The sequence below is a fragment of the Stylophora pistillata genome, chromosome 8 (genome assembly GCF_964205215.1).
Source record: "Stylophora pistillata chromosome 8, jaStyPist1.2, whole genome shotgun sequence".
Lineage (NCBI taxonomy): Eukaryota > Metazoa > Cnidaria > Anthozoa > Scleractinia > Pocilloporidae > Stylophora > Stylophora pistillata.
Window position 1 is genome coordinate 1217905 of NC_142526.1, and position 25270 is coordinate 1243174.

Sequence of the window (25270 nt, forward strand, 5' to 3'; positions counted from 1 at the left end):
TAATACCTGTACTTTCTTCAAAGTGAAACGCTGACGACGAGTTCAAACATTTCAAGACGTTGCCACGTTCGTAGGCAATTCTGATTGGTTCACAAATTCGGATGCTATTCGGTTTTTACGACGACTTATCAAAGTGAAAACGAGGCTCGGTTTTCTTTCAGTTAATTATTAAATTTTGTGCGGAACTTCCTCATTTTTCCTTGTAAGTATATATAGAAAAAAACCTAACCTAAGCAAACTTAAGTTTATAAAATGAAGCTTAGATGTACGAGAACCTATGTCAGGCCACCTCTCTGTCATAAATAATAAATTATATTTTTGTTTTACATTGGAAGTGTAAACTGCAGGATATCAATTGTCTTGGTGACAAAAAAAAGCCGTACTGTGGCAAAATGTTTGACTTATCTGATGGATAGGAATTTCTTTTCTCTTTGGAAAAGCTCAAGCTATAATAAAACCATGCAGCGATGTGTCATTACTAATTTACAAATGTGTGGTCATTTGACCACCTTATTGAGGAACAACTCTTGGGTTATTTTTTTTCTATTTTGTGTTGTTATCCAAAGTATCAACACGGAAGATTTTAACGCAGACTTTCGGTTCTGTGTACATCAGGGTTTTATATCGTTGTAACGTTTTCTGCAAAACTTCCGGATGACGAAACTTACATTGTCAAAACGTAGGCGTTTGACCTAAAATTTAATCTCCGTTTGCCTGTGATTGATATGGTTGTCAAGAGAAGATTTTTAATTATCACTCGGTTTGAAGAGGATGCCACTTCACTGAGTCCTTCAAGCGGCTTTGTGTTGATATTGGTGTCTGTCAATTTATAGGCAATGTTATTTATCGATATGCGGGGGAAGCATTTGGTTTCAAACGGCCTGACAGTTCATTGAGAATTTTTTTAGAACAAGTGAATACAAAGGTCATATTGTGATTGATACACGTCACAAACGCTGGACGTGTTCTTAGAACAATCAAATAAAAAGGTCTATATTAGCTAATACTCTATGTGTGCTCCTCGAGGAAGGATCTCAAGTTGACAAAAAAGGGAAGTCAGTTTAGGACACTTTATGGCAAAAAACTGACTGATACCTCTTGAGAAAATTCCACATTTATTGAAATACCGTTTTTTTTTTCTTGACCATTTTGATCGGCTGCGATTTTTCGCTGGATTCAAGTTTTGAGTGTCGACGTGACCTTCGATTCTATATACTGTTTTTTACCAAAAGCAAAGGAAAAGAAAGTTGGTTTCTTTCTCCTTTAAATGGGACACTTCGGCTTTCGATTGGTCCAAATTTTTAGTCCTTGTTACTCAAAGGACCAATTGCACGCAACCAATATCGTACATCCTCTAAATAATAAAAAAAATATATCGAAAATGCAAATGAGGAGCAGGACTTTTTTCATCCTTCATGTATCCTTTTCATGACCCTTTAATTCATCAGTGAATTTGGCCGAAATAGCAACACGAAAAGTAAAAGAAAATATCGTGCACCTTCTCCATCCCCATTTTATTTCTATTCTATCAGCGGTTTACAATAGTTGATAAACCAGTAATGAAACAACCTCATTACATATTTTAAAATTAAAATTAACATTTTTAAAATTTAACTAGATTGAATTAAATTTGATTTATTTTAATTTAGTTAAAATTTTGATACTTTGGCTAAGTGAGAGATTTCTGCAAGGGCTCTAGAGAGTTACAAAGTGGAAAACGTAACATGTAATAGTTATGGTTATGCCCTTTTCTTACATATTTTCCAAGCAATTCATGGTAAAGAAATGAGGGCAAATTTCTTGAAACATTCCACGATTCCGTTTACAAATTTGAACAAAGCATGGTTACCCACTCCATGCCAAATAATATGATCAAGATGATTGCTTTAGTATTACTATAATTTACTCTAAATAAATATTTCTAATGTTGCGTAGATACATCATGATCCTTTACTCTTCATTTATCCAATCGTTAAACAAGGCATCCATATCATCAGATCCAAATGAGCTGAATGATGTTCCTTGGTCAGCTATTCCCCTCTGTAAAAATGAATGAGGTTATATCTATATTTTTCAGGAAGTATTTATCTGTGGTTATAGTAGTACTATACTTTATTAACGAGGGTAACGTTTGAAATGAAAAACGTTGAACTGATGAACGTTTGACCCTCAGAATAAATGAAAGCCGAAATGAAATAATAATAATATTTATTGATAAATTCAAACATGACATTCTTGTAGTTCTCGATCGGGAACAGGGGGCGTAGATTTTAAGAATACACACACGTTTATTGCGAAGCAAGAAGAACACAACTAAATCAAATCACATCACAAGTGAATAATGATTAATGCCTATGTATGCGTACGATGGCCAAGGTACTAATATGATGGCCGCTGAAACGGAGCCCAAGCAATATTACGACACATATAAGCTGTGAACATCACTTGTGATAGAAATAGTTTCATTAAAATGTGAGTATTCTAAAATAATTTTCAACAATTTGAAATTGACTGACATGAATGATTGTGTGAGAATTTAATCATTTGAAATCGATTTAAAAAGATAACGCTTTACATTTTTAGCACTAGAACAACAGTTGAGGGCCAAATCAACATGCTACATTCCTTTTTCTCACAAGAAACGTCCGACTACGTCTAGTGCTTCTCTAATGTCTGCCGTGTTAACTGTGGCTTAGAAATTGTACACATAGTTTTTCTAGTGTTGGGTATTAGTATAGCAAAAACAAATAAGCAAGAAAACGAGCAAACAAACAAAGAAAATGCTGCCACCGAGGCGTTTTTCAATGACACTTTTCCTGAAGATAACTGAGTAAATGAGTTAGACGCGCAGTAGGAATCTCATTTCTCGATTTTCTGATTGAAATTTAAGATATCCAAAGAGATTTATCCCTTTCAAATCAAATGACTCGTGCGGCATAGGGCAGAAGAGGTAGAAAGCTTTATTCTCATTTCGGAAGTTGGAGTTTTACTTTTCTGTTGAATAGTGTACAAAAATCATTTTTGATTTGAATATTTCATTAATTTCTATATGTGAAACAAAATATCACATGTAAACTCTGTCTACGAATTTTTCTTCATGCACTATTTAGATCGAAGATAGAATTGTCGCGTTTTATGGTTATCTCACCCTCTTGTCCCAATAACTTCGCTTTCCACGGCCTTTACACCTCCCAAAGTGCCACGTCAATCCACAGGGCTTACGCTTCCGTCTCTTTTCAATTTCATCTCTTAATTCTTGAATTTCTCTTTTCAGTACTTGAGAGATTTCAGACGCCTCGCTGTAGTGTGAGGTGTGCAGGAGAAGTACCACTACAAGAGCAGCCAGGAAGAGCAGCGAAACTTTCATCATAGCACTTTTTATCAACCCACTGGAATGTGAATGAGAAAAGGTTTACTTTATGCCGAGAATGAAGGAAAAACCGTATAGATAACAATATCATCTCCAGTACAAGATAAAAACATCGGTCATTTAAGCAATAGACCGCTCTTTCTATCGCGCTGATAGAAAGTGCGGTCTATTCCTTTGATAAGATAAAATTAAAACAAAATGCAGATTCAATTTTCTGTGGTTTTACCGGTGCAATAAGCGCTAGGCTTTTGACCAATCATGGAGCTTGTAGTATCTCAGTCATGTTATAAAAAGCTTTTGGCACTGCATTTTTTTTTAATGTTAGTGGAGATGGTAAGTACACGTATTCGATAAGCCAGTGTAAATGCTTCCTACAGGCAATAAGTTTTAAAAGTTAACAAAAAGGCTTCTGAAAATAGGGAATACAAATAATCCGATCTTTTCCATCAAAGGCATGCCTATAATGGAGTGTGGCGATCTATATTTGAAAGGAGCATAAATTCGATGAAATAAAAGAGCTGAGGGATCTTAACTTAAGATAACCAAGGAGCTTCTAAATACATATGATAGACGATCCTCGCAGTAAATAGCGCTATTTAAGCAATAGCGAAAATCAGACCTGGAAAAAAATCAGGCCTGTACGGGACTCGAACCACTGACCTCTGCGATACTAGTGCAGCGCTCTACCAAATGAGCTAACAAGCCAACTGGGAGCAGGCCGTTAAGTTGATTCGTAATAAACCCGTGAAAGTGATAAATGAGATACAATGAAATATATGAAGTTCATATATTTTGTACTGCGGTATACTGAGCTTCTAAATATCAGAAAAACTGCTGAAATGTCACATTAGTTGCATTAAAGCAAAGAATAGCTTTTGCCTTTTTCTATCTTTGTACAAACAAAAAAAGGATTTGGAGGGAGGCGTGTCAAAATGAAGTGAAAATTTTACAGCCAAGTTAAAGGGCGGTTGATTTTATTGGGCAAAGGTATTTCAATTTTCATTTTTTTTATGCCCGATGTCAGTAGAATTAATCGCATAAAGGAAATGATAATATGTAGAGGGGGTGCCAGCTTCGTAGAACGTGACCAGGTCTACCTGCCTTTCACAAGAATTTACACTTTCTTTTCGGATATTGCGTGGGTAAAATTGCATACACGCCATCCAGTGCAGTAAGCATAGCTACATGAGTAGTATAGAGCTTGAAACAAGCCTTATAAGAAATATAGGCGACGCCTATACATGAATTCAGCTGCCCTTTGCTTAACAGCAAAAATTTCTTGGCACCTATCCAACTGATTGGAATATTAATAACAATGACATACGTTAAGATGAAAATTGCAAACGAAGAAAACTAATCAAGTTTTCCAAATCCCAGAATTTCCATTCACACGCTTTCGTATGTGATGGTGAATAGTTTTCCTTTATACGATGAGAAGACTATGATAATGATCAAACATTAATAAAAGATCGATAATAATAAGAAAAAACTACTGTTATTATTTCTTAATCAAAAATTCGGAAGAAATCAATAATGTCTTCATAAAAGCTGTTTGTTCAGGCCCGCGCATTGTTATGAATTTATTTGCGGTTCTTTTTGTGGGAAAGTGACATTCATATGCTTCATAAAATTAGTTTTCATTGTCAATTTGTTAACTTGAATAGAAAAAAACTAGACATTGAGATTCATGAAAGCACTTAGTTTCATTCGGAAGGGAAGTTTCCTTTTGCCTTTAAACCGATATCCATCGCCATGTCACTTAGAGGTACTCGTTGTTTTGTGGTTTCGTTGGAACAAATTTCAAATTCAAATTAGCTGGTACACAAGGATCCTCTGTTTTTCTTTGTTTTTTTGACAGAGTGTTTTGGTAAGTAAAACCACTGTTTGCCATCAGCAGTGTAGGATAAATTTAGTTGAGAGATCCCGTTGATACCTTGTAACAAATACCAACTTAGGTATGAAGCCTTGGCCCGAGAGAACCTGCTCAGAGCAAAAAACATTCTTTTATTTTATGTAATCCCAGATATCTTGAACCCTAAATTTCACTTCGTTTTGTACAGCAATTCTGGTATTGAAACAAATAACCAGTTGTTAAATGAAGCAAAAGTCAGGTATTGACCATCCCTCCACGTAAAACTTTCTTTCTAATGTTGTCCCAGCTATCGATTTGAAAAGGAGAGGACCTTCTACAATAGCTATGAACTTTTCTTCAGCAGTCCATTCCTCAAGTTGAACCACTTAACTTGCAAAAATGAAGCAAAAAGGTGCCAATAAAAAAGACCGTACAGTAAATTTTCCTAAACTCACCTTGCTTAGCGTTCTCCAAAAACTCTGTCTTAGCTCCTGATTTTTCCCAACAATAGCCAATGCTGAGTTCCGATTTTTAATTTTTAAACACCGTCGCTTTTCTTGGCTATCTTCTTATAAAGTGGTTGCACTAATGACCAAAACGCCTGCGTACTCGTGATGGAGCCAATGAACATCTTGATGGCCTAAGTCTCGAAAACGCATCTACGGTTTAGCTAAGGCTGATGGTTTTCGTAATCTTCATTCATCGAAATACCGAAATATTGCAATTTAATAAACCATGCCAAAGAAGGACAATTAGTACCTTGCAAACTTTTAATAGATTATCGATACAAATACGATTTAAAATAGAAATGATTCCTTCAACAATTTTTAAAAAAATAGATTTTTAGCCTTTAGGGAATCTTGCCTCTTGAAAAACTCGCGCAATATTAAAAAAAGGACGAATCCCAATTAGTCTAGCGATTACTTAAACTAACGATTTTTACATGTTGTGCAAAACTTTCGGTCGCCCAATAGCCAATGATAATGAAGTTTTGGTCGTAGGATCTTTCGGATTATATCTACGGATGGTAAAAGATAATGGGGAAGACAACATTTGTGGGGACTAATAAGAAAAAATTTGCATAATCATGCAAGAATTCAGTGTTGATTACCCGGGTAAATGCCAATAATTTTGCGTCAAAGGTTCAATAGTTTTTAAAGCCTATAGATTAATTTCATTATTTTAATTTTTTAAACCATACAATTGGGTGCAATTCTGTTTATTTCGAAATTTTCTATCTTTACCATTTTTATTTTGATATTTTTTCTTGTAGGAGTTTTGCTATCTTTCGTTCATTGATAATAACTTTACGTTTGAGCTATGACGTCAAAAACAGACAGAATTAAACCACAATACTTTCCCTCCCTGTCTCATAGTTATCATGATTTCCCTTTTAGTTCCATTACCTTGGTAAATTAGAAAAATTATTAACACTATCTTAAAATACAATGAAGAGAGAAAAAAAAAGCATAATCCACATAAAACTTTATCTAGTCGCTGCTTTTTTACATGATATGAGATAATTCTTCGAAACAACAAGGAATGAACCTGAGTATTTTGGGAAATTTTGGGAAAGGTGTATCTTTAAGATAGAAAAACTCCTAGTATTGAAAGGTATTTCTTTAGGTTTTAGGATAAACATTCAAAGTATTTTGCAAAATTAAAAGGTCGAAGTCTGTTTCTCCCGTATTTGTTTTTGTCTATTCAGAAATCATTTCGATCCTTCCTGGAAAGAAACCTTACATCAGTGTGGTTTTTTTTTTGTTAACCTGAATAGTAGCCCTTCGGTCGTGTTCATAAAGAACTGGATAGAAATATCATAAAAATCTGTCATAGGGTGCGCCTATTGATACTGTGTATTTCGATGAAATGTTTTGTTTAGCTCCACATTTTGAATTTTTGTTTTTCAACATCGTATTTTGCGGGTGGACATGCAATTTTCACTTGTCACTTTTTTTTACCTTATTTCTAGTTATCTTCAATTAATAAATGGTAAACACCACAGCGTACACTATTGAGTTATGGATGCACGCGGGAGGTTGCTAAGCACGAAAGAAGCGTAAGAGTCGCTCGAGGCGATAGCGGAGAGCGACTCTAGCTTCTTGAATGCTTAGTAAACCTCCCAAGTGCATCCATAACTCAATAGTGTACGCTGTGGTGTTTACCATTTGTTTTATAACATAACATTGATACATTGGAACAAGAGTTTCTCTTTTATTTAACAAATCTTACGTGACCAGAAAAAACAAGCACGCGCGGAAAAATAGCCTTTGCATTTGCTCACGTCAGCAGCGTACACCCATGGGCAAATGGGGGACGCTAAATTGACCAATCAGAGCGCGCGCTTTGCTTTGGTTATGTTATAAAGTCACTTAATTTCACCAAAAGGTTAAAATACGTATTTCAGAGGACATTCATTTCGCAATTTGTTAACAAGCAAACGTTTAAGTTCACCAAAAAAAGATCCAACTTTAAATTTTTAACTGCAGTATCCAAATGAATAACAGAACTTCTTAGAGGAGAGAGAACCAGAAGGATCGATTTGGACCGAGTGCAGGTTATTAAATTTCTCGAGAGTACTGAAATACTTTTTTCCTTTGTTTTCGATTTAACTTTGGACTCTTGGTAATCGTAAATTTTAAAGACCCAGGAGAATGAGTGAAAATAAATGAAATGAGGCCATGATTGAAATTGTCTTGAAAGAAGTATCGTCAAGGCAGTGATAAGCGTAAAAATCTTAAAATAGGGAAAAGTAAGCTTTCTAAACTTGCTCTGAGTCTCTTTGATTGGACTATAATGATTTATGGCTAAATTTTGACTAGTTCCATTCAACAGTAAGAATTTTACGTATGATGCACGATCCTCGCAGTAGATAGCGCTATTTAAGCAATACGTATCTAATACCGCAGTTCAAAATATATGAACTTCATATATTCCATTGTATCTGAGTAAGAATTTTATAGGAAGCATTCAAAGCGTCGTTAAGAATAATTATGATAGCTCTGGATCTAGCCTCACTTCATTCCTGAAAAATGAATATCGTTTTTAGTTTCCCCTGAAATCTGTTTACACCGTTTTGGTATCACTTTAAAGGCGTGCTTAGCCGAACGTTCTCTGAAATAATTCTTACCTATGCATCACCTTTCGTAAGAGAGATGAATTACTATATAATCACTTACTCTAATGAAGTTTGTACTAATTTTAACGTGCAGATAGCAAATGTTAGAAGCAAGGACCTCGAACTTTCCACTTAACTCCACCCAAACGGAAAAATACATTGCAAGTCAGGGGAAAATGAGATACTAGATCTGCTGAAGAGCCTTCTTAAATTATATTTTCAGCACTTCAAGATTAATTCAATAGCTAATAATGACCTTTCTCCTCCAACGCTTCCTGTCTTATAGTATATTTTGCATAGTACTTATAAAGGTGAGAAATTTGAACCCCTCCTGAGAATTTTAAAATGAATTTCGAAAGGTGGGCGTTTTAGGCTTTCTGGAACATTTTTGCAATAAGTATGGTTATAAAAAGAAAAATATGAAATTTTCGATTTGTACAGAAAACTTCAAGACTCATGAAGGAGCAGAAGAAAGGCGAGTTGATGATAAACTTGCATCTTTGTGATTTGATTTAATCCATTCAAAGTGGAGTTAAAGGCTCATAGCTTTCCATCAAAATGAGATATCATCTAATATTAAATTGGTGTGATGCAAGGAGGAGTTCTAAAATTAATGTTTTTGGTTTTTGAAACGATTGTTTTCCTCTTACGTGCGTCAGTGAGTGCGACATCTGCCATTGTTCCTTCAGAAAGTGGACTCCCCATATTTTTGACAAAGGAGACACAGTTTTTGCGTTGGGCCAAGACGCAGACAATTTTAGACATACACAAAGGAAAGGAAAAGTATTTGGAGGAAAATGTTGAAAAGGAAGAAAAAAAATCAGGTAGGGAGGAACGAAGAAAAGACAAAAAACAGGCAAAAGCAGAGAAAAGAGGAAATTAAAGAGAATTAATCAAAGAAAAAAAGTAAAGTAGAAAAAATGAAGCAAAACAAAAAATAGAGAGCGAGAATGGGGAGGAAGAAGGATAGAATACATAATAAATACTGCCTTTTTATCAACTATTAGACATTCCCCTCCTGAATAAGAATAAGTTCCCTCAATAAATTAGTGAAAATTATAGGATGAAAATTTTATTTTATTTTACTCGGATTTGTGTTCTGATCGAGGTAGTTACCTTTACATTTAATTCAAAAATTATTTTTTAAAAAATCAAAGACATGCTGAATTGAGTCATTTTTAGAAAAAGTAGACGACCTTTTTGTCTTCGCAATTAATTATCACATTTAGAAACCGCTTCCCTTGTACCAAAATAAAAATAAAAAATAAAAAATAGGTATTTATCTCGTCATCTTCGTTGAAAATAAATCGTTCTATAACCCAGAAGTTACCTCGTTTTCGAATTACCTTTTACTTCATTAAATCGGAAACGATCTTATTTTTTCTTTTCTTTTTAAAACAGGAAGCCTTATTCTTTAGAAGCAGTTCCTATTCCTGAACTTTATTAAACTTACAAATTTTGCCATTGGTCTGCATGGGGCTGAACTTTTATGACGCATTACAGTCGCAAATGAACAATACTTTTGCCATTCAATTGAGTTAGCCCAATCAAGGCCTTCTTCAAATTTACAATAAATTAAAGTTTTAAGTCAAATTGTACTTCTTGGAACACCACCTATGACTTCTGTTGAATACAAAAACTGTACTCTTTATATTGTCGTAATTACGTAAAAAGCACCGATCAATGATAAAGTTTTGTAAACATTTACCGGCACGAATTGTTTTTGCCCTTTGAAGTTGGCAAGAGAGAACTCGAAAATATGTTGACGTCATTTTCAAATCTCTCCAGTTGCCGGTGCGTCGTTTTCGACTATTTGACCGGTGTGCATTGCAACCTATTTACCTTCTTAAAAAATAACTTCCCAAAGTGGTCGATGCTCATAGAAGGGTGTTACTTCTTTTTTTTATTTCAAGAAGGAAATTGACTTTTGTGCAATGAAAACTTTCACCTCATGTCTTTCCACTTTAGTTCATAATAGTTTACAAAAGGTGTTTGGACGAAACAATAGGAGTCATAGAGATATCAATGTTTCGAGTTTGATCAGAGATAAATAGTTCCAGTTCCGTGGACGAGATCAAGCTCACTGCTTTGGCAGCTGAATAGATGACTCTGAAGCATCTTTTTCAACAGGCATTTTTACATTCGTTTAAACTACACCTTAAAACAAGATGCCCTCTTTTAGTTTTTTCATCTTTTTTTATTGCTTAAATTCGGTGAATCCATTCGAATTTAGTAGAAATGATACGTTTAACCATAATAACATGTCACACTTATCTATTAAAAGAAAGATTGATCACTTAGTCATGAATTTCTGTAATAATATAAAATACAACTCGAAATAGATGAAAATGCGTCTGGGAATTAAACTTTGGACAAACAATCATGACAAGCCAAAAATACAACTTATAATTTCTCGAAATAATTTTCACTCAAATTTCACCATGGGTATTCCTCTCTTTTGCTGTCTGGTCGGCACATCTTAAATCAACAGTGAATACCTGTTAATACCTAATGTGAAGTTTTATTTTAATTTCTTAAATTTTGCTTTATTACCTACATTTAAAGGTACCAAGGACTGCGCTATCTAGAACGATTCGCAATCAAAACAAAATAAATCAAAAAGAACGGACGCCCACATAAAACTTAAACATTGCAGCGGCAAGTTTCTAAGATATAAAAGGCTCTTAATAGTGTAGGGTCTCAGCCCATACAGGAGACTTTCATCAACATAGTTCCGCTTTGAAGAACAGTGAAACAATGTCGGTTATGCTCACCTTTCTCATTGCCATGATGATTTCCACTTCCACTTTAGCTTTGGATGAGAAAAACGGAAAGAAACACAAGGAAGATGCTGGTAACCCTCCTGAGTTACAATATCTTCATCAGCGACCCAAACCGGCGTGTATATGTGGTATTACCTCAGTGAAATGCTGCCGGAAGGGAAGAATGTTTTCAAAGGTTAGTTTCAGCTCCCAGAATAATATTGCGATGTTAGTGTAAGGACTTATAGTCCTGTAAGGTTTCTTAATTATTCCTAACTTAGAATCATTTTTCTTCGCTATGATTTTTTCGTAAATTACCCTTTAGGCTTGAACAAATACGAGAGAAATCTTCCTAAAACCAGATGCATAGCATTTTTTTTCGCAGAAAGATTTTGTTTAACGTTATAATCGAATAGCTCACTTCTATTAAATGTGGTGTTAAAAGAAAAACTTCAGAGAACAGCTATTGATCGATGAAAACCTCCGCCTTACCATAGATATTGAAGACAGACAATAGATTTTGCTTATGCCTCAATTTGCTGGTCATTCTAAATTGGGGATTTAATCATAAGCAACCACTTCAAATGATGACTTGCAGTGTTAGTTACTATTTGACCAAGAGGTTTTCCTTAACTTGAAAAAATACCTCGCTTACTGACTTGCCTTGCATTTTTAATATATAACGGTATGAGATGCGCGAAACAAGTGAAAGTTTAATGCGATGAGATATTTCAAACCCCGTCTCTTTGGCCAATTTGTTACTTGGCAAAAATTACAACCGGGCCCATGAGTTTGTCTTTATTAAAATAGTCTCCCTGACATTTTCTTGTGCTTAGAGATGAATAGCTCCCAAAATGGGTGTCTCGCTCCTTATTTGATCATTTTCCGTGCCATGGAGATATCCCTTAAAAAGTATCATACTTTGTAAGGATCTGGAGCTTCATCTCTGCTCGATGCCCTAACTTAAATACATTACTGCATCTCCACTAGAGAGTCTAAGTGACTGTGAAACTTCCATGCCACCAGAGACATTCTGCGAGATCTTCCATCGTCGGTTCAATTTCTCAATATTATTTACCTATTTCTGGCGGTTGAAGGCAAAATAATTTTGGCCCCGCAGATCGACTGGGAACCCTATACTTAGATTCCAACGTTTTTTAAGAGATGGATTAAAGAATATCTCTTTATGGCTCTAGAGGAGGAGGCTAATTCCATAAATCGGGCATGGAAAATTATGAAGGTAATAATAATAGCCATACCTCCTCTCTTTACTTGCATTGAAAATAATAAGTATTTAAACATTTTCTTTTCTTTTTACAGATGGGATTCGGTGAGCTTCAAGCTTATGCAAGGAATGGAAGACGATTTCGGGAATAAATAACACAATCTATGTTGAGGACGTCAAAAATGGCCCTTGACGACAATTTTTTCACACTCATTCAGAGAATGAGTTACTTCAGGAGAGCATTAAATTAAAATGGCTGGGCATGTTTACAATTATTCTATTGATCGACGATAAGTTGTTATAGATAAATTAATGGCTATCAATTGCAGAAGAAAGGCTTTATTTTTAAAGGAAAAGTTTTTCTGTGAGTTCGCTGAATGCGCGCTGAATGATGTACACTTTGATCTAAACTTATTACTTTTTGCAATTTTGTCTACTCTTGCAGCCTTTGCTTAACCATTAAAACAATTAACTGACCACGACGAGGTTTTTGATCAATAGTGATAAAGATAATTAGTTTTCCTTTGCTACGAGATTTATATGCAATTTTACCTCAAAGTCCAAGTAAAAGAATATCAGTTTTCGCTGACCTTTATTTTTTGGATCCTTTAATTCTCATGACTGACAAAGACAGAATTTCCCTCTATGATATATCATCACCTTAGTTGTGATTTGAGCACTCTCGCATGGCAACATGTCTGCACTTGGTCCCACAAGTGTAGCGCCCAGGCAATGGTTTATTCCAGAGCTTGGCCCAGTGTCTGCACTGCACTGATGAGACCCACATAGGTCGAAACAGTGTGCACTGTCTGCAGTTAGATAGCTCTCGCTTGGCTTTGCCATTTGGCTACCTTGCGATTGAGCACTCTACACTGGGGTTGCCATGCACTTAGCCTTCGGGCGAAGCTCATCACCTTAGTTGTGATTTGAGCACTCTCGCATGGCAACATGTCTGCTCTTGGTCCCACAAGTGTAGCGCCCAGGCAATGGTTTATTACAGAGCTTGGCCCAGTGTCTGCACTGCACTGATGAGACCCACATAGGTCGAAACAGTGTGCACTGTCTGCAGTTATATATATATATATATATATATATATATATATATATATATATATATATATATATATATATATATATATATATATATATATATATATCTCTTATTAACCAAGCGCGAGGGCCGTACTGGGAGAATATCGGCCCGAGGTCTTGACAGTACGGACCGAGCGCAGCAACTGGTCCGTACAAAAAAGACCGAGGGCCGATATTCTTCCAGTACGGTCCCGAGCAAGCTTGGTTAATAAGATATTTATTACACGACTGAAGTTCAAAGGGACACAAGTGCGGTATCATTCGGGACCGTTCGGGACAGTGCCCGGTCCAATACTGAGAGAATATTGACTGGCAATAGAGCATTTTGATTGGTTGATTTTAGTTATTGGCCCTCTGACTGCCCGAGTCGTGTAATAACAATACAGTATCAAGTGGACAAGTGTTGAGAATAAAGGAAAAAAAAAAAAAAACAACAACAAAACAGGGGAATAGTTCTTACTTGATCCAATGCCGAAGTCTCAAAACTAACCCCATATGAATTGTTTTACCGACAGTAATACAATAAAGTGAAGAGTTTACACAATTGGTTCATGTTCATCAATGTTCAACTTCCAAAATTTCTCCCCGAATGAGGTGGAAACATTTTCTGTGCATAGAGACGGTGTCGATGTGCAATCAGTTAGGTAGACATGAGCATCGCAATCCAAAGCCTGAAGCGTACCAGTTTAGAGGATCAAAGCCTGAAGCGTACCAGTTTAGAGGATCAAAGCCTGAAGCGTACCAGTTTAGAGGATCAAAGCCTGAAGCGTACCAGTTTAGAGGATCAAAGCCTGAAGCGTACCAGTTTAGAGGATCAAAGCCTGAAGCGTACCAGTTTAGAGGATCAAAGCCTGAAGCGTACCAGTTTAGAGGATCAAAGCCTGAAGCGTACCAGTTTAGAGGATCAAAGCCTGAAGCGTACCAGTTTAGAGGATCAAAGCCTGAAGCGTACCAGTTTAGAGGATCAAAGCCTGAAGCGTACCAGTTTAGAGGATCAAAGCCTGAAGCGTACCAGTTTAGAGGATCAAAGCCTGAAGCGTACCAGTTTAGAGGATCAAAGCCTGAAGCGTACCAGTTTAGAGGATCAAAGCCTGAAGCGTACCAGTTTAGAGGATCAAAGCCTGAAGCGTACCAGTTTAGAGGATCAAAGCCTGAAGCGTACCAGTTTAGAGGATCAAAGCCTGAAGCGTACCAGTTTAGAGGATCAAAGCCTGAAGCGTACCAGTTTAGAGGATCAAAGCCTGAAGCGTACCAGTTTAGAGGATCAAAGCCTGAAGCGTACCAGTTTAGAGGATCAAAGCCTGAAGCGTACCAGTTTAGAGGATCGTAGGAGAAAATATACGTCTCTTTTCGACACTCATTTCGCCCCGACTTTCCGCTAAGAAAAAGCCACTTGCAGCTTATTGTTACCTCAAAAGAATCTGGTGTAGTTTACGAGCTAGATATTATCAATACGCCCCCATTTTGCTGTGATTTTTGTCTGGGTTCATACATTTTCTACACCTGTTCAAAGGTATTGTATTCTTGTTAATTAGAGCTTAAATGATCCATGCTTTATTGATAGCCAGTGACGTACAAATATGAATGACGTAGATGATTTTTGGCGCACATGGTGTTCTTCGCTACAGTTTGTTCTTAAAATTTTCGCTCACAGTGATTATTTGGAGTATTCTTTTTTATCTCAATTCAAATACCTCTATTTAAATTTGGATATATCAACAAAGATGAAATGGTAAATTGGCCACCGTAACGATTACAAAAGCTGACGTTTCGAGCGTTAGCCCTTCGTTGGAGCGAATAGAGGAATTGTGGGTTGTGTGTGTTTTTAAAGGCAGAAAATGGAGCTACGTTATTGGTGGGAACATGGCAACGAGAAAAAAATGAATAAATTAGTGGAATGAAAAGCGTTCGTTGATCCCTGTGGGATTTAGACTTCCGGTTTGAAAGATGAGCTTTTGTTCAAGATTTTTACGGCTTTCCGTGCCACCTAAGTGCAAGGAAAGACCGCAGATTGCCATATGTTGCTTAGAATGATTAGACATATGGCAGATTGCCATATGTTGCTTAGAGTGATTAGGTATATTTAAATTTGCTTTTTTAAATTATGTTTGAAATTGTTTGAGCAAATTTCGGAATCCATAGGCTATTTTTTTAGAAGTTCTTCGCCTTACATGTGTTCCACTGCTAAATTCATAAAAAGAAAGATTATTTGTTTTTTTTTTTATTCATTGCATAGTTAAGATGTTGATGATATCTGAAACGAAAAGGGCGGAAATTTTTAAAAAAAATTAACACGATATTCTGCTTATTTTACAATGTCCCCACCTTTAAGTTAATCTGCCCCAAATGTCGTAAAGTTAATGTGTCCTCTATTTGTTCTTGCTAATGTCTCGATATATTTTTTGTATTTTTTTCTCCTTTCGTCGAAGTGGGTTGGGTTCATCCTAGCAATCTAAACTATATCGATGGGTGGGTTGGGTTTGTAGGGATGGTTGGGTTGGGTTTGTAGGGATGGGTGGGTTGGGTTTGTAGGGTGTAAACACCTAGTAAGGGACTTGGAGTCCTATTGTTTCTACACCTACCTTATGGTAAATCTCTAGATAAAAAAATTAAAAAAATAAAATGCGACCTTATCATCTGTCTTTCTATAGTTATAAATTGCGTATGTTTGCGCTTATTTCAGTCATTTTTCATTGAGATTGCGGATAAATCACTTTTGTTTTGACATGAGAGGTAATTATTGTGCTGTAGAAGTGATGTCATTGTGGAATGAAAGAGTCAATTATTCCTTTTAGAGACCATAGTGACACCTTGTTCCTCTAAAGAAAGTAAAGTACGATATTAAATACACCGCACTTAGCGTCTTTTAATTCCTCTCAATCGATACTCACACTTAAACTTCTGCAACAGCCGCAATCCACGTTTAAAACGAAGCAAAAGTAGTCAAATTTACCTCAAGGATTCTCCAACAGTAAATTGGCACCTACAATTTCTTAAATTGTTTCTAAGTATCGAATATTTTCGCGAGTTCGTTTTAAAATCACATTCAAATTAAAACTATAACAGGGTTCTTCTTCCGATTCTTTAGGAGATGTGACGCTGAGCAAGCTAGGGCTAATATTTAGCGGACTAGACTTGTACCTTTTTATATCTCTGCGTCGATATGTGTTTTACCAGTAGTCCAGATTTCGCTGCCGACGCAACTTCTTGGTAGATTCTGTTCGGAGTAAATCTAAGATAACTGCTTATCCAGTTTTATGCCAACGCAGTCTTGACCGGAAACACTCTTTTCTTCCTCTTCCCAGTCCGGAGCTCAACGATACTTAATGGAGAAAACCTATGTCAATTTATATGGTCGGATATCTCTCTTGAATCTCCGGGTAACAGTGCGTAGCTTCACTTTTCCCCCTCATCACTACTGCAAAGGCCAGTTAATAGCATCCTGGCCGACTGCTCAAATATCCTCTGGATACCTTTTTTTCCAGCTATTAGAATGTTTGATTCGTTTACTATACGAAAAGACGGAAGGACGAAAGAACGAGAGGAACGAAAAGAACGAAAGAACGAGAGGAACGAAAAGAACGAAAGAACGAAAGAACGAAAGAACGAAAGAACGAAAGAACGAAAGAACGAAAGAACGAAAGAACGAAAGAACGAAAGAACGAAAGAACGAAAGAACGAAAGAACGAAAGAACGAAAGAACGAAAGAACGAAAGAACGAAAGAACGAAAGAACGAAAGAACGAAAGAACGAAAGAACAAAAGAACGAAAGAACGAAAGAACGAAAGAACGAAAGAACGAAAGAACGAAAGAACGAAAGAACGAAAGAAGGGAATTCGCCGTCTGAAACTCTTCATTAGAAAATGATAGCGAGTTATGTCGTACTAAACGACTTCCTGTAGCGGATATAGTTGAAATATTTCACTTGTAGCCCCCCTTCCTCCCCCCCCCCGTTTTCCCGACTTCTCGGATTTATCATAAGCTTCCCTCTCTTTCAATTTTGCCATGCCACCCTTTGGTGTAAATAACTTGTCCTGGTTTTAGACGGTTTCACACTAAGATGTACATATTCTAAAAAAGCTATTTCATTATCCCTGAGGAGCACAGTTTCGCTTTTCTTTCCTTATGCGATATTTTTGGCACTTTTCTGCTGAAAAAAAATTGAAAGAGGACCTGAGCGTTGCACCACGGGATATGTAGAAGTGGTTGATGAAGACCATATGGAAGCATATGCGACATATTTCCGATATCACTCGGTCGCTTTGAACGTATTCTTTCCAGAATCAAATAGACAAAGAAAGTGTTAAAAACTTAGCCACCCACAAGAATCTTACAGCCCTTTGTCGAATCAAAGTCGTGACAGAGTTTCAGTTCCATCGATAATACGGTATTAAACCAAAAAATTCAATTGTACTTCCTTTCTACACATTTTGTTGTTTATTGACATGTGGTTTTGATTCAGCTCTCACTCAAATAACAAGCTAGCAGTTTCCCCTAAAACAGAAAATGAAGCCTCTCTGGTTTCTTTGTATTGCGGAAAAATTAAAACCATAGCAACTTAATGCAAGCCTTTGAGTCCACGCGCTCTAGCTTCTTGTAATTCCGTCCTGTAGAAGATATTGTGAAGGTCAAACATTTTCAACGCCCCCGTCCCAAATGGATTTCCTCCTTCTGTCTCCGTTTTCTGCCTTTGTCCATTGGTTTACTCCTTATAACAGCTTGTTGTTTCGTTTCCATGCTTCGAATCTCTTCCCAACCTGTTATGGATAAATGGGTGATTTTTTTTTTTAAATTCATTGTCAACGTAGCATATGGTGTCGTTATTGTTGAGAAAGTCCCTACACATGCCATATTTACCTTCATTATCATGAGTGATTTCTTTTTTTTTTTTTTTTTAACCCAGCGGTAATGTAATCTAACGCTCAGATTTATTATTTTTTGCTTAAAAGTTTTACATGCGAAATTCACCGCTATTTTCATGGAAGAATTCCGTGCAAATAGTCTAATGGTAGGTACAACAGACCATTTCAGGCCATTGTGTTCCATCTTCGAGTTGTTTTGTTTTATTCGTATGTTTGACACCATTCTCATATTTAAGTGTTCATATGTAATCCGTGAAATAAGGAAAATAACGTCTTTCCGAGGTTTGAATATTTCTAATCATATCTTAAATTCGACTGCAACCTTTCATCACAACAATAGGGTAAAATTCTGGTTGACTTGTTCTCCTTGTGCTCTATGGCAAGGAAATTGAAAATATTGATCTACTTTTTTAAACCGAGCTATGAATAATTTTAAATTTCCTCTTTAAGAGGACTTAATTCAAGAACGAAAGCAGATAGCAAACAAAACACCCGTACACTAGTATAAAATAAATGAGGAATAGTTGAATCATAAAATAATGAAGAAAAATTCGGATTGAAAGAAAAGAAATGCGATGAAAGCCTATATATAACGGGGAGTGAAATGTCGATGTGAGTATTAATTGTTCTATTAGCTTTGCACAAGAGAAACATTTTTATAACACGACTTGTGTTAGATGTTATTTTTTCTCAAGACACTAAATGTAACAGTTTCCTGCTTGAATATCTTAAACTCAGATTTTTTGTCCATCAGAAATAAAAGAAATCGAGATCAAATAGATTTTCGAAGACGATAAATTCGACCGAAAAGAAGTGAATTAGAAGGAAAACTGAACCTTGCAGTGTTGTTATAAAAAGAAAAAACAAAAACAAAAACAAAAAAAAAGATGAAACTGGTGTAAACAGGAGGAATGCCATGTACGCGCTAATGAAAAGTACCCGACTTGAAAGAATTATTTTAAAACGCTTAGGACGGTATCAGATTTTTGGAAGTGTCCAGAACTTACCGGGTGATCGTAGCAACATTTGAAGGACGTTAGGCCACAAAAGCAAGCTATAGTGGATGGACCCAAAATGGTTTGCTGTTTTTGACTACCACCTCCACTTCCTAGGAAATCTTCATTCCCTGCTATTTTAAAAGCTAATGAAGGAGGTGAGAGAACGAAAAAGAGCGCTAAGAGCATACATTGCGTGGAAAACATTTCAAAGTTTACTTTTTGAAAGAGAACCAACTTTTTGAGGAAAGGTCAGATACTGATTAGTCGAAAGGTAGTGAATGGTTCGTCAGTTGATCCAAAATATTGTCCTTTTCCTTTCATTTATATACTTCTTCTAACTGCAGGTGCGTTTCTCTTTAAAAGGCATGGGCGGAATTTGGTTTGATATATTTTTCGTTTTGTTTGGGAAATCTCTTACATTCCTCTGAAAAACGAGTGTCTCTAAGAGTGGCCACGACACGAAACGATCTAAAGTTCATCAATTGTCATTAGTTGCAGCCCACTACCTCTTCCGAGGCACTTTAAAGCTTTTGTGTGCAGTGAAAGGTGAATGAATGGATGGATAATTACGTCCCATTCGACTGCTCAAAGGATTGTTGAAGCAGATGCAGCGGTTAGTTTATATCTGTTGCAAAAAAAAAAGTAATAATTGCTGTAAATCACACACCACATCACTGTTTTTTATTGAAGTTTGTTCTTCTTTGAACATGACCAGATACTTCCTTTAATGAGGATATAGACAGATTGCAGAGGGTCAGAAAGTTGTGTTGAAAATGCACAAGTAAATATTCTCTTAGTTTTGATGAATTTGGGTTACACGATTTATCAAAAAAGGAATTCGTACCAGCTTAAAAGCTAGATTTTATAGTATTACTAAATTTTCAGCTGATGAGTATCATACGGTGAAAAAGGAATATTCAAGTGACATTTGAAGAAGATTTGTTTACGATTTTCTTGGATACAAAAGAATTGCAGATGTAATGGTGCGTCAGTAGGTTTAAAAAGGAAGCATCATTTAATAGTAGAGCAATAAAAAACGGACATTGCCAAATAAGCTTTTGCTTTGGTCCCAATTAGAGCAGTGTCTATTCAAAAAGATTGGCCTTTGATTTCATCCAGCTTAGCTATTTGTTTCCTAAACGTTTAGCATAACTTGGAAGAGCACATTTAGTAAACTGTTAGGCAAAATGATCCTTGATAAATAACATTTAGGTTATCAAAACAGCAGAATGTTTTCTCCTTGGGAGGAGCATGTTTTAGTTTTAAACGAGATACAGAACTTCATGATACTGAATATCAAACGTCTATAAAAACAGGATATATTTGCTTTTCAATGCTAACATTTTCTTTTCAGCGCCAAGGCAGGAGGTGGGTATTCACAGATATAACGTGGTAAGTGGGAGGTCAACGCGACTTGAAAAACTTCAATTAATTCAACTTCTGACTTTCATTGCGCAATACTAAAACATTCATCCAATAACCGTTCTCTTAAGCCGAAAAAAGGTGAATGGTTCCTTTATCTTTGTTCAAGTTTTCTGTTTCTAAAACTAGATGCATTTTAGAGCAAGGAAATGAGCCTTTTTCATTTGAAGCAAATGTATCTACTGAGCTGGACGTCACTGCTGTTTTTCAATCTAAGTGATTTCTTGTTACTTGTACGTACCTGTTCTTCAATAGATTTCAGGAATTAAAAAACATAATAAATATGCGTTTCAAAATTAAAAAATGCATCCCTAATCTTGTATTGTAGGGAAGAGAAGGCACTCCAAAACGAGATTCAAACGTACTTGAATCGAGAAAACAAACTTGCAAGCATTTGATCTCTTTAGTTGACAGCAAAAAAGTGAAGCCACTGCATCACAATCATTTTTAGGCTGAATTCAAATCATAGATTGTCAAAAATTTAAATTGGTTGGTTACGCACTCACTGGTGCTGCGACACACAGAGAGTTTAAACAAAATTGGGTCATTGCGTTAGAATACAATGGAATAAATACCAATGCCCTTCCGTCGAAAAAGGCATTTTGTTTTCGGTGAACACTCCCCTTCAATAGCAATAACAATCACAAAAAGATACCGAGCCTCTGATTAAAAAAGTAACACTTGATCCGCGGAGTTGCGACTGGTTATGTAAAGAACAAGCAGTGTATGCAGCATCTCGAGCATTATCAGAAAATGAAGCACCATTCTTTCTTGAGTAAGTTTATTTATTCATGATAAGAGAGGTTGACCGCTTACATTCATTCTTTTTCTTAAAGGAGAAGATGCTTAAAAGACTATAAATTATGTGCCAGAAGTTCGACTTCGGACATCACCATTTTGATTGTTTCTGTGATTTAAAAAATTCGCAACTTTCCTTTTTCAACCTCTCGATGATTTGTTTTGACGACGAACAGCAGCTATTTGTGAACGTAGGTCATGGTTCTCGTAATTGGAGGTTAAATATTGTACGTCATATTACAATGGCAAGTGTGACCAGATCACTGAGTTCTTTTTCATAATGCGTAGATAAAAATTGTTTGGTTTCTAGTAAAAGGAGATGGATGAGAAGGGGAGAGAGGGAGGGGGGAGAAAGAGGAAGAGGGGGGAGAGAGATGGAGAGGTGAGAGAGAGAGGGAGAGGGGAGAGAGAGAGGGAGAGGGGGTAGAGAGAGAGGGATAATTGGTGAACAAGGAGCCTTGCAAACGACAGCTTTCGCCTCCCGACGGTTAATAAAGAGCGATGGTTCGGATGTTGACGAGTTTCTTTTTCCCGTGTCTTTGTTAGCTTTTCCAGCATCACCATGCAGAAAAGCATTTCTATAGTATATAAATTGTGTCAAACTGAATGACCCAGTTATCAAGGCTCAGTTTGTGAGAAGTAAAGAAAATAAACGAACAAACACAAGATAAAACGAACACTAGCAAAAACAACGAAATAAAGAATTAAACTGTTAACTGGTATCTGAATTTTGACTATTCCCGGTTACTGAAAGAATTCTCTGACACCTATTAACTATGGCCCTAAAACGTGCCCCTTAGTTAATGAAAATCGCGTGATTGAATAGAGTATATGGTTTTAATTCTTCTTACAAATTACATTGCTGTTCATTACGTTAAGTTATTCCACTTCACTACATCAAAGTAAACCAGAAAACTCTTTCCACACTGATCTAGGATGATTAACTCTTCGGTTTGAAGAATTCTACTGGTCACGTTTATTCTCTCAGATGTATACCGGCATCCCTTCTGTTGATGCGTTTTTTCTAAAAGGAAATAAAAATATTCAAATGAGAACATAAAAATATCTTCATCATTTAAGATCAATTTACTTTCAAATTCATAAAAAAATTAACTAAATGAAGAAGCCAAGAAGACAGCCACCACAGCGACAAGGATCTTTACGATTCTGTCTGAAACGTTTTCCCGGATTTCCTTTTTTTGTCCTTCCTCTTCTTCCTCTTCTCCGTTTTTTTTTTCTTCTTCTGCTCCTACACTTCTTCTTTTGCCCACACAAAACTTGGTGTCACATGACCTCGTACTAAAGAGATCTTTTTCTACCGCGTCATAAGAAAATATTTCGAAAGTTGAAGTTTTTGGATTGGCGCTATTTTGAGTTCTTTGGATGCATCATTTCTGCAGAGAACCACATTTCGAGAATCATCGTCGAATTATTAGCCAATGTAAAGACATGTAGCAAGCTCTCTTTTGTGAGAATGACATGATGGAATTCAGTTCAAGTACACACAGGGAGGTAAGAAGGCAAGACTTGAAACTGTAGTTTTATATACAAGGGTGCGAAAAATTACATTTTCGAACAGTTGGAGCCTAACAAATGGAATTCGTCGTGAGGTTAAAAAAAATTTGTAATTATCTAACGCACGTTGTGCTTTAAAGAAATTAGTAGTGAGAAAGGAAAGTTTAATTATAATTGAGCAAGCGATTTGTCATTTCTTCGAAAAATCTCTGGATTCAAGCGGGTCGGTTAATTGTCCAAATTCTAACACTGATTTAAACAAAGTGTTGCAAAAAGATAGTAGGTAGTTTGACAAGCATTAATTCGTCTGTTACCTGTAAATATGATCTTCTCCTTGCAAAGCGGCATTTTTTCCATCCATGGATACCACAACCACGAGGAAATAGTTGGAGAACTTTCTCCGATGTTTCGGTGTCTGTAATACTAAATACAACAGCTATTAGAGCCAGTAAAACCAACTTGAACCTTGCCATGTCCGTTTTGGTGAAGTTACATCAAAACAGGCTGTTGATTTAACAGGTTGATATTACCTCTCGTTTTATATCGCCTTTATCTGAAATTCGGTACTTCCTTATCAAGGATGTTCCCTTTAAAGTGAATGATCCATTTTGCTATCTTCGAAACCACCATCGATTTTTTAATTGGCTCGATAATGTTTGGAGTAGCAGATGATACTTTATCCGATACATATAGAACATTTGGCATTTAAAACCTGGCAAGAATGGAATTAAGGTATTATTCATCCCTCACGGACAAAAGAGGAATTACTCTTGCCATTGGTTCTATCTTACTCAAGGAAAGTTTACAGAACAAGGGAATTGAAGCCTTTGCTCCGTAAAAGCGTTTTTTACCCTCTTTTCAAACTCGAAACTCGTTCAAAGTCATACCATCGAAAGATTTCATCGCTCCGTGCATTTAATTTTATGATTTGCTGGTTTGGAGCTTTCCTATGATATAAAACATCTAATTACAAACCTTTGATCTTGCCAACCAATTCTTATTCTAAGATTCGATGTCACCTCACTCAGGCATAGAACAGTGAGAGAAGAAATTATTTACTTTCATAACAAAGATTATGCGTTTATCACAAATTTCGTTTAAGTTTAAGTGTTATCTAACATGCTATTATGAGCATTCTATTGGCTGTTTTTTAATTTGAATGTTTTTATCTTTAGGATGTTCGCAGGAATCGTCAGTTCCTTCCAAGAAACGATCTGTGTTAAATCCTCGAGATCTCGTGTGACAAAACCAGCTGGTCATTTTATCTGGATATTTTCCGGCCCTTGTTATTATGGCCGGCGCCAAATTATTAATCTTCGGAGGTATATAAGTGGCAATTTTGATAGTTTTCAAGTTATCCTTTGTAATATGGCTTTAATAAAAGCTAAAAACGTTGGAAACAAAACAAATCTAATCGTCTTGTTCGACTGTGCTTATGGAACGAGTCAAAAAATTTTGAAATAAACTGAGTATGAACTAAAACAGCCTTTTTGGATGGTTATGGCCATGGTAGAGTCGCTCAAAGCGGATTTTTCACTAATCTGGTGGATAACCAATTCTTGGTAATTCGTTTACGGCTTATTCCTGTTAGGCGATTTTTGTATTAGTCGTGACAGTGAGCAGTGAAAGGTTCCTCGGGCTTCTCCGCTCGTAGAGCCAAAGAGGGGCCTTATTGCAAGAATGTATTAGTGCAATATTAAGGTTCAGGCTTTGGTAGTAGCTAGCTTAGATATTGCTCAGCAATATATGGCAGTCTGCGGTCTTCCCTTGCACTTAGGTAGCACGGAAAGCCGTAAAAATCTTGAACAAAAGCTCATCTTTCAAACCGGCTGTCTAAATCCCACAGGGATCAACGAACGCTTTTCATTCCACTAATTTATTCATGTTTTTCTCGTTGCCATGTTTCCACCAATAACATAGCTCCATTTAACTGCCTTTAAAAGCACACACAACCCACAATTCCTCTATTCGTTCCGACGAAGGGCTAACGCTCGAAACGTCAGCTTTTGTAATCGTTACGGTGGCCAATTTACCATTTCAACTTTGTTGATATATCCAAATTATTTCGTTACTCCCACCGACGCAGCCCCAAACAGTTTCTTTCGAAACTAACAGCCTTTATTCTTGGAATGAGAATTAAAGGGACGATAAAAGGAATTGACTGGGAAATATCAATTAATCTTTTTCAAATACGTACTTCAGGCGGGATGAGAAGGCATTTAAAGCTAAAAAAAAATGAAAATTCCACTATGCTCG

General features: G+C 36.3%; 1 protein-coding gene and 3 long non-coding RNA genes across 5 annotated transcripts; 1 reads left to right on the plus strand and 3 right to left on the minus strand.

The window, feature by feature from the left end:
* Nucleotides 1-1497: 1497 nt before the first annotated feature.
* Nucleotides 1498-5832, minus strand: LOC111346585 (uncharacterized). The gene is made up of 3 exons (XM_088731877.1): nucleotides 5678-5832; nucleotides 3149-3389; nucleotides 1498-2040 (listed from the first exon to the last, which is right to left on the minus strand). The coding sequence occupies exons 2-3, from the start codon at nucleotides 3368-3370 to the stop codon at nucleotides 1951-1953; spliced, it is 312 nt and encodes a 103-aa protein (XP_088588003.1). The 5' UTR covers nucleotides 3371-3389; nucleotides 5678-5832; the 3' UTR covers nucleotides 1498-1950.
* Nucleotides 5833-11026: 5194 nt separating this feature from the next.
* On the plus strand, nucleotides 11027-12804 carry LOC148724382 (uncharacterized). The gene is made up of 2 exons (XR_015990860.1): nucleotides 11027-11298; nucleotides 12423-12804. It is a non-coding gene; the product is annotated as an uncharacterized LOC148724382 (long non-coding RNA).
* A 5033-nt stretch (nucleotides 12805-17837) lies between these two features.
* On the minus strand, nucleotides 17838-19616 carry LOC148724383 (uncharacterized). The gene is made up of 2 exons (XR_015990886.1): nucleotides 19289-19616; nucleotides 17838-18176 (listed from the first exon to the last, which is right to left on the minus strand). It is a non-coding gene; the product is annotated as an uncharacterized LOC148724383 (long non-coding RNA).
* Nucleotides 19617-22317: 2701 nt separating this feature from the next.
* Nucleotides 22318-24146, minus strand: LOC111346754 (uncharacterized). 2 transcript variants are annotated; one of them, XR_015991209.1, is made up of 3 exons: nucleotides 23990-24146; nucleotides 23329-23437; nucleotides 22318-22523 (listed from the first exon to the last, which is right to left on the minus strand). It is a non-coding gene; the product is annotated as an uncharacterized LOC111346754 (long non-coding RNA). The 2 variants fall into 2 exon arrangements; XR_002696437.2 differs by having other exon boundaries at nucleotides 23329-23518; nucleotides 23990-24117.
* Nucleotides 24147-25270: the final 1124 nt, after the last annotated feature.

Coding starts and splice junctions, on each gene's coding strand:
- LOC111346585 (XM_088731877.1), bottom strand. CDS start 3,370: ATGATGAAAGTTTCGCTGCTCTTCCTGGCTGCTCTTGTAGTGGTACTT. Junction 2,041..3,148: donor GAAGTTATTGGGACAAGAGG/GTGAGATAACCA, acceptor TCATTTTTACAG/AGGGGAATAGCTGACCAAGG.